At 44.6% G+C, this 7,903-nt stretch overlaps 4 protein-coding genes across 4 annotated transcripts in view; 2 read left to right on the top strand and 2 right to left on the bottom strand.

Moving 5' to 3' along the window:
* The window catches only part of LOC106113337 (serine/arginine repetitive matrix protein 5), a 6,576-nt gene extending 6,233 nt beyond the window's left edge, over positions 1–343 (top strand). Inside the window, exon 12 of the mRNA XM_013306061.1 lies at positions 267–343. Coding sequence (XP_013161515.1) covers positions 267–343 — 77 coding nt within the window. The remainder of the gene's footprint in view (positions 1–266) is intronic.
* Positions 40–1,844, bottom strand: LOC106113540 (uncharacterized). The gene is made up of 5 exons (XM_013306370.1): positions 1,754–1,844; positions 1,576–1,645; positions 902–1,419; positions 277–815; positions 40–191 (listed from the first exon to the last, which is right to left on the bottom strand). Exons 1-4 carry the CDS (start codon positions 1,766–1,768, stop codon positions 585–587), a joined length of 834 nt encoding a protein of 277 aa, XP_013161824.1. The 5' UTR covers positions 1,769–1,844; the 3' UTR covers positions 40–191; positions 277–584.
* A 189-nt stretch (positions 1,845–2,033) lies between these two features.
* LOC106113541 (caldesmon-like) lies at positions 2,034–4,497 on the bottom strand. The gene is made up of 2 exons (XM_013306371.1): positions 2,556–4,497; positions 2,034–2,110 (listed from the first exon to the last, which is right to left on the bottom strand). The coding sequence occupies exons 1-2, from the start codon at positions 3,268–3,270 to the stop codon at positions 2,049–2,051; spliced, it is 777 nt and encodes a 258-aa protein (XP_013161825.1). The 5' UTR covers positions 3,271–4,497; the 3' UTR covers positions 2,034–2,048.
* A 615-nt stretch (positions 4,498–5,112) lies between these two features.
* LOC106113534 (collagenase-like) lies at positions 5,113–6,827 on the top strand. Its single transcript, XM_013306355.1, has 5 exons — positions 5,113–5,346; positions 5,635–5,902; positions 6,029–6,118; positions 6,352–6,536; positions 6,660–6,827. Exons 1-5 carry the CDS (start codon positions 5,143–5,145, stop codon positions 6,762–6,764), a joined length of 852 nt encoding a protein of 283 aa, XP_013161809.1. The 5' UTR covers positions 5,113–5,142; the 3' UTR covers positions 6,765–6,827.
* Positions 6,828–7,903: the final 1,076 nt, after the last annotated feature.

Below are 7,903 nucleotides of genomic sequence, written 5' to 3'. Positions count from 1 at the left end.
GATGTCCTTGAGGTGGAAGGTACCGCGGGACGGGGCGGGGACACGGCGCTCGCGGGTTCCTGCGGGGCCGCGGGGGGCGAGCGCGGCGTTGACGTCAACGCCCACCAGACGGTCGTCGTAGTCGTCGTTGTTTCGTCTTAAATTGTGTTTTATAATATCTAATAAATTTTTGTCAATATTTTGTGGGATACCTGTAAAATGAGTAATCGGTTTAATTATATTTTGTATTGTCCTCCCCCAGCTCATTTGAAACGGTGATAATCCAGATGAACAGACGTGTGGTTGCGGCGGCGCGCCACACGAGGGTGCAGAGCAGCAGCGCGCCCGGCGCCCGGCCCCGTGACGTCATGTCGATCGCTCGACCGCCACGCGACTGTCTCGTTGTACGAAATAAACTTCTTATGACGAAATAAATTTAAATGGAATTCGAGTAATAAAATCGGCGCAGCACCGGCGATAGGAAATAAACCTCGTGTAAAAAACGCGATTCCATAAAATGCCATTGCACTGTACTCGATTCTAAAGACCATAAGGAACGAGAGAGAGAGAGAAAAAAATTATTCGGAGTAGAGATGGTTTATTTATCAATCTAGGTCGACGGCCGGCAGGGGCTCGAGGTGGGCGCGGGGGGCGCGCGGCTCGCGGGGGGAGTCCCGGTCGGACTCGGGGTCGGAGTCGCGCATGTACTGGGCGCGCGGCCGCGGCAGCCGGAACTGCGGCACCGCGCCCTCGCCCAGGTTCACGATGGACACCTCGCCCGGCTTCTCCTCCTTGACGAGGTGCGCCCGCCGACCGCTGCGCCGCGCCGCCGCCACCTGCAACGTGCGCACAACAAAGCTGCATGCCGCGGGGAGCCGACGTCCGGCCGCAGAGGACCGCGTCACTCGTCGTGCGATCTCACCTTGAGCAGGCTGTACTTGACCGTGGTGTCGGCGGCGCCGTCGTGGCGGCGAGACTCTCCGAGCTCGTAGGGCGGCGTCGGGTCGTCCGAGACCTCGGTATGGACGTCCGTGACCGCAGGATTTGTCAAAATATGTCTATCGTTTTGTCTGCGCGCCTTATCGTCGTCGTACAGGATCTTGTCGGCGCCCGCCGTGGCCAGCTTCCTCCGCTCGCTCGGCGCTACGTACTTGGACCTTTGGTCGTACATCGGGTTACGTCGGAGGTCTCTCAGGTCAGTCGTAGTGCGGGTGACGTCGCGTCTCGTCACCTTCGTGTAGAAGTCGACGGGCGTCTCGAGCGTGCTCGACGTGCTAGATCTGACCGCTTCGGTGGGCGGCTCGCCGTCGTCTGATTCGGCGTGGTAGCGGTAGGGCCGCTCCGTGTTCGCCTCCAGCATGTAGTCGTAGTTGTCCTTCATCAGCTGCCGGCGCAGGCTGTCCACCGCCTCCGAAGAATTGTATTCTTCCGCTTTGAACTCTGAAATGTTATAAATTACGTGATTATTTTATAGGATGCTCTGTGCGCTAAACGCAATTTAACGTAAAATTAGCAACGCTTTATTCGGTAAGAACAATGAGTTAATCTTGGAATATGTTAGTATTAATACAAACGTGAACATAAGTACGAGCTCACGTTCCACAGGCGTGCCGAGCGCCGCAGAGGATACCGCGACTGCGACAGCGGCCAGTGCAGGCCACACCTTCTGTAACACAGGGCGGTCGCTAGTTAGTACAATCGTTCTCTAGGAACTTGGCCACCATTTAGTACATTGTGAAATACTCGTATGTAGAGTTGACAAGTAATTACTTACCATCCACATGTCCATGTCTCCGGCGGAGAATAAGGTTTCCCAAGTGTAGTTTCACCCGCCTGTCGCGCCTTCTGCTGCAGTTCACTTCCCTCATGCTCGTACAAAATAAATAATTTTAAAGTATTTTATTAGAAATCATAAAACATATGAAAGAACTGCCACCGCACTTGCAATCGTGATGTAACACTACATGAAGTTTAAACGTTGCTTGATAAAAACAAAATAAAAGTACTTTTTTTTTCTTTATGAATAAATCTTGAGTATTTAATTTCATGATTCAACCGCCAGCTTTTCATCACGCGCTTGCCGCTCCTCCCGCCCGATGGACGCCTTCCTCATGAAAGTGTTCTCTTTTGCCTAGTTAGAAATGTGACATTTGTAGGAGGGAGGACATCTCGCGATGTATGATACTTCATCAATATACAAAAACATTAGAGATATAGAACACGTGGATAACTTATATACATTCTCTATTTTAAACACCCAAGTAGCGATTAATCAAAAATAAGTCAATTTATAAAATGCAGTTGACCCATTTCTCCTCCATTGCGCTGTTTGCGGAGCTGCAATAGAGAAATAGGATTGTATATTTTCAAACATTACCTACTCGCAATATTCACATTACTTTATCGATAATTTTAATAATTATATAACACAATAAAGGGTATTTATTACTTATATCTCAACTATTATGAAGAAAGAACGTCACTCAGTAAATATTGATTAATAAAAAAATGTATATGCAAAAATATAATTGTTTTCTTTTTTGAAGAAAAATGATATGAAGTTTGTAATTACAAACATCCTAAATAAGACTTCTTGCAGCACTTCCTGCAGCAGGGGTACTTGGGCTTGTTCTTGTGCTCCTTGCGGTGCGCATCCACCGCGTCTCCCTCCTCCTTCCGCCTCGTCTTCTTCTTCTTGATCCGCTTGCCGTACCCGAAGCGCGGGCACTTCTCCGTCACCACCTCCAGCAGGTGCGCCCGCTTCTTCTCTAGGTACTCCTTTAGCCGCTTCTTCTCCTCCTGGCGCTTCACCATCCATTCGAACAACTTCTTCTCCAGCTTGTGCCGATTGTCCATTATCATCTTGCCCTGTTCCGGTTCGATATCTTTATTTTCGTAAACGTCTTTGTAAATGAATATTTCATCCAATTCGTCGGGGCCACGTTTCTTCTTTTTCTTGAAATCGAACCGCCGTAGGCTCGTTGCGTTGGTGCTGTTGTTTGTTGCTGGCGCGTCCACCTGCTCTCCGCCGGTGTCCTTGCCCGCCGTCCCCTCGCCGGCCGCCTGCATGTGTAGCTTGAGCGCTGCCAGGTACTGCTCCCCCGCACCCCCGCCCTCCTTCTGCAAGGCCCGCAGACCATCGTCGATGGCTGCATTGATTGCTTTATGTAATTTGCTTTTCTCTGCTTCCAGATCTTTGATTCTTTCTTTATTATTTATCTGTTCAGTGTATATTGAATGCATTAAGGCGCATGTTGCAAAGATAACTAAATTATAAGAAGGAATGTTCATTTCAACAGAATTTATAAATAATGTTAACGTTTAATTCTGCATTCAAAGTAACTGAACGTGCGTTGGAATGGAATTGTATGATTACCTTTTTGTAACAACATAAAATTATTTACGATTAACTCATAAATTCTTGTTATTTATCAGAGAAAATAAAAATAAAATGTGTCGAAGAGTTTTGTTTTTTGCCACCGTTTCTGGTGTGCTTTAACAGATGGCTGTATCGAGACATCGTTGAATTGCGATGTTTAGAGACATGTCTCGTCACACACATACCTTCAGCGGGACGAGTTGCACTTGCATTGGTATCGTTTGCGTTTTGTAGTTTTCATACGTGTCATTTTGTTAGTCGAATTCTCCTTATTTCGGACAAAGTTGCGTTCCTACGCGGAGAGTCAAACAGGAAGGCATTGCAAACTGTTTAACCTCGTTCTACTATATTAAATTATTCGAAGGTGGCCATGTAATCATAAATACCTTGAATTAAAATTTAATATCGTTTTATTACTTTGTAGGATGGCATGTTCCGATACGGGAATTGATTGATTGATGTGCACACATAACAAACCACTTGCTCGTTAGCAATCTAAATCTTATTTATATAACAATCAGGAGCTGATAGCTGCAGCCGGCAATCCACAAACAATATTACTTTTCAATTTTGCCACGAACTCACCATACAAATAATGAAATTAGGTTAAAGAAGGTAATTCATCACGAGATATCAACTCATAATTGTCAAATATGTTGAAGGTTTTTTTTTGATGATAAACTCAGGATATTGATAGTTGATAGTATTAATCAATTCTTTCCGTCACATTTTCGATCTTGATGATAACATTTTTTAGTATAAGTAAAAACACGTGACTAAGTTACTTATCTGAAAAAATAAGTAAGCTTCTCATCGAAAACTCAGAGGAGTAGGCAGAGACTGTCGTTTTTAGTGTGACACAGCCACATGTGTCAGCATCGGCACAGCTTTCGCGATACTCCTGACACAACCCGACCTAATACAAACATTACGCGAACATGTCAGTGCCGGTGTTCGTTACTTTTAATTTGTAAGCAATCTGCTCTGCCATGTATAGGATGTTGCCTTGCTACAAGTAAGTACACAATGTCTCCTATAAATGTTACTATTCACAGAATGCAACAGAGATTCACTTTGCTACTTATTTCACTAACACGAATATAAATAATGATTAATTAGTTTATTATATCTACTGATAACGCAATTTTAATCGCATTTAATCTTTACCTACTGTTACGATTTTAATCCAATCCAGTCGATTGGATTAAAATCAAATTAGGTTTTCCCAGCTTTGTACGAAAACAATGTTATTTTTCTCCTATCTGGCGAAAAGAAATAAGATATTATTTTGACATATGTACATACAAACACATTAGCATGTGGCTGATACATTTAAATACCTAACATGCAAAAAACATTTCGAATTACATTTTTTTTGGGTCAAACATGTTTTTTGTTTTGTTCACAATTTTACCGGGCTTTTGGGACATAGATTAAGACTGACACACTCTCTTTTAACAAAGGAATCCCTTGTTAGTTACAAGGGCTACTTTTCGATGTAAAAAAATATCTTTATCTTAAATAAACAATTTTAAAATTATTAATAGAAATGAAAACTAAGTTCAATATTATATTATTTTATATTTTTATATTAATATTATTATTTACCATTTCATGATCAATAACTTTATCTTTCTATTTAATATTGATCCGAAGTGAAACGTCCTACAAATAATTAGAATATAAAAATCAGGCGTTTCAATAATCACGGTGATAAGATAATATCGTTCAATAAAAGAGGTAATAAAGAGTTCGGAGGTCGCATTGTTCCGCTCGTCGACACAATGAAGCTGTTCTTGGTTGTGTTGTGCGGAGTGGCGGCCCTGGCGTCGCGAGCGGTGGCCGAGGAGCCTATCCTGCTGCACTACCACGACAACGCGGGAGTGCCGCTGGCTGAGCTAATCCGCCAGTCTGAGGAGGCGGCTGATTTCGACGGCTCGCGCATCGCCGGCGGCTCCCTGGCCAACCTCGGCCAGTACCCGTACCTGGTGACTGCACATTCCTTGTAATGCGAACTCGCCGGCTGTCGCTCAGGCCACGGCCGCGGCCTTCGTTAACTTTCAGTGCCGATACATTGCTCATTCTGCAAGAAGGGGAATGGCTTGTAAAGCACAATATACGCGAAACAACTTATATTTAAAATTAATATTGTCAATAAATACAAATTCTAACATGCCTATAAGTATAGATGACGATGATGCGACAGTGTATGACAGCATCGCGTCACGTGAACAACTGCTTGCTTAAGACTTGTGTTCATGTGTGTGTGTCATCAGGGCGGGCTCGTGGTCACGCTGAACGACGGGCGCACCTCCGTATGCGGTTCCACCTTGCTAACCAACACGCGACTGGTGACGGCGGCGCACTGTTGGTTCGACGGGCGCAGTAACGCGCGCCAGCTGACCGTCGTGTTGGGCTCTGCGCGGCTCTTCTCAGGCGGCACCCGAGTCAACTCTAACAACGTCCAGATTCACGCCAGCTACAACTCCGCCAACCTCCGCAACGACGTCGCCATCATCACCACCTCGCACATCAGCTACAGCAGTGAGTGCACTCCGCTCCATGCAACTGCACGCTCACACTCTCTACGACCGGCTGCAGCAGCTGCACTTATACTATTACTATTGTTATAAATACAACACGCATATTATACTGTTGAACTGTTTGCAGACAACATCCGCAACATCGGGCTGGCTTCAGGCAGCAATCAGTTTGCCGGCACGTGGGCGTGGGCAGCCGGCTTCGGCAGGACAGGGAACAGTGGGCATCTCTGACAATACTACACATATCGTGATTTCACTATCTAACATACAAACCAATTATTGCTAATTACTATGTACTTATGTAAAAGTGCATAGGTAGTAGAATTGTGAGATTGAGTGCGTGTCATGATCATGACAAATTTCAGTCAGCAGATAGTTTGCAAAACCAAGGCGAGCGTTTGTTGTGTTGGCGGATACGAAAAAGTATAATATATGTGCGTGTTTGTATAGATGCGGTGATCGGCAACAACCAGGCGCTGTCGCACGTCCAGTTGCAGGTGATCACGAACGCAGTATGCGCGCAGACGTACGGCACTAACAGCATCATCGCCTCCACGCTGTGTACGAGTGGCGCTGGCAGCCGCGGCGTCTGCCCTGGCGACTCCGGCGGCCCCCTCGTCGCCAACAACCAGCTCGTTAGTACCTCCCGCTTTTTTTTTTATTTATTTGTTTAATTTTTTTTGTCTCTCTCCCTCTCTCTCTCTGCCTGAAGACATCATAACTTGTTTACAACGTAATAATATGCTCTCTGTCCGTAGATTGGAGTGACATCATTCACGGCGCAGCGAGGCTGCCAGGCGGGTCTGCCATCCGGCTTCGCGAGGGTCACCGCCTTCCACTCTTGGATTACCAGCCGCATATAAGCCCACTGCTTTCGACGATTGTTTTATAGTTATAAATAAATGTTATTTATTTTAATTCCTATACTTTTTTTATCTTTATACCTCACCAAGATTCATGCACATTGTAAATACAGGAAAAGCACCCTATTCCGTAAAACGGACAATGCTGTTTTTTTTTTTTTTAAGTTTTGATATACCATATTTATTACATTACAACATTTAAAATAGTAATTTGTAAAAATTGCTAAATCACAATCACTGTAATAACGCGCGACAATAAATTATGAACAGTTTAGTGGTTTAAGATCTTTATTTCTCAAAGAATTTACAAAATTCACTTACGAGAAACAATTTTACAAGAACATGAAAATTTTACCAGTAGTCAGACATTACATTTTACTTTTTACTAACAAATTTCAGAAGCAGCACCCCATACCTCTATTAGATATTCTAGATGTGGTTTAACTAATGAGTTATATACAATATGTCGTATTTTTGCTGGAATACTTTTTTTTTTTTTTTTTTACTCTTCGTAAGACCCCAATAAGGCTAATAATTTTTGTGCGTACATGGTTAATATGTGTTTTCAACGGTTACGTCAAATAATGTTAACACTATCTTAAAGGACATTCGCTTTTAACGCACAAGCTGTCGCAAGCGCTGTCTGCCGGACCCCTCTCCCACCCACCCTCTCCCGCTCGCCCGCTGCCGCCGTCTTACTTTTTTTTTTTTTTTTTTAGTCGTAGCGATTACGCACAGCGTGACGTCGTATAATACGTTGCCGTGCTCCGCGCCGTCGTCGGTTGTTCATTGTGATAGTAAATGAAGAAAGAAGATGATTTACAAAATAGAAAAATATGTTTGATGTGTCGGCGCGCGCGAAGAGCTGAAGCGCAATTGAAGGTCGTGTGAGGTCGCGCATCTGGATCTGAAGATTGTAGATGAAGACCGTTCTTTTGGGACTTGATACCAGTCTAAGGGACGTCATCTTTTTTTTTTTTTGTTAACGCGGGGAATGCGTTTATGCACTTCGCCGTCCGTGCTGCGGGGGCAGCAGGGACGGTTTCGTGTGGGACTCCCGGCCTGGGAACAAGACCGGACTACCCAGTAAACCCCGCGGTGTTCTCCTACGCCCAACCGGACCGTGGCATCTACGTTAG

Source organism: Papilio xuthus, unplaced genomic scaffold (genome assembly GCF_000836235.2).
Source record: "Papilio xuthus unplaced genomic scaffold, Pxut_1.1 DF828258.1, whole genome shotgun sequence".
Classification (NCBI taxonomy): domain Eukaryota; kingdom Metazoa; phylum Arthropoda; class Insecta; order Lepidoptera; family Papilionidae; genus Papilio; species Papilio xuthus.
The sequence above is the reverse complement of the archived record's forward strand: the minus strand, read 5'-3'. Positions and strand labels throughout refer to the sequence as shown.

Bases quoted from the DNA above. Each gene is read 5' to 3' on its own strand.
- LOC106113534 (XM_013306355.1), top strand. From the start codon at position 5,143: ATGAAGCTGTTCTTGGTTGTGTTGTGCGGAGTGGCGGCCCTGGCGTCG. The intron at 5,903-6,028 runs GTGAGTGCACTC...AACTGTTTGCAG, and splicing joins CTCGCACATCAGCTACAGCA to ACAACATCCGCAACATCGGG. The intron at 6,119-6,351 runs GTGGGCATCTCT...GTGTTTGTATAG, and splicing joins CTTCGGCAGGACAGGGAACA to ATGCGGTGATCGGCAACAAC.
- LOC106113541 (XM_013306371.1), bottom strand. From the start codon at position 3,270: ATGAACATTCCTTCTTATAATTTAGTTATCTTTGCAACATGCGCCTTA. The intron at 2,111-2,555 runs GTTTGTAATTAC...ATTTCTAACTAG, and splicing joins CAAGAAGTCTTATTTAGGAT to GCAAAAGAGAACACTTTCAT.
- LOC106113540 (XM_013306370.1), bottom strand. The intron at 1,420-1,575 runs GTGAGCTCGTAC...ATAACATTTCAG, and splicing joins GCTCGGCACGCCTGTGGAAC to AGTTCAAAGCGGAAGAATAC. The intron at 816-901 runs GTGAGATCGCAC...CGCACGTTGCAG, and splicing joins TCAAGTACAGCCTGCTCAAG to GTGGCGGCGGCGCGGCGCAG.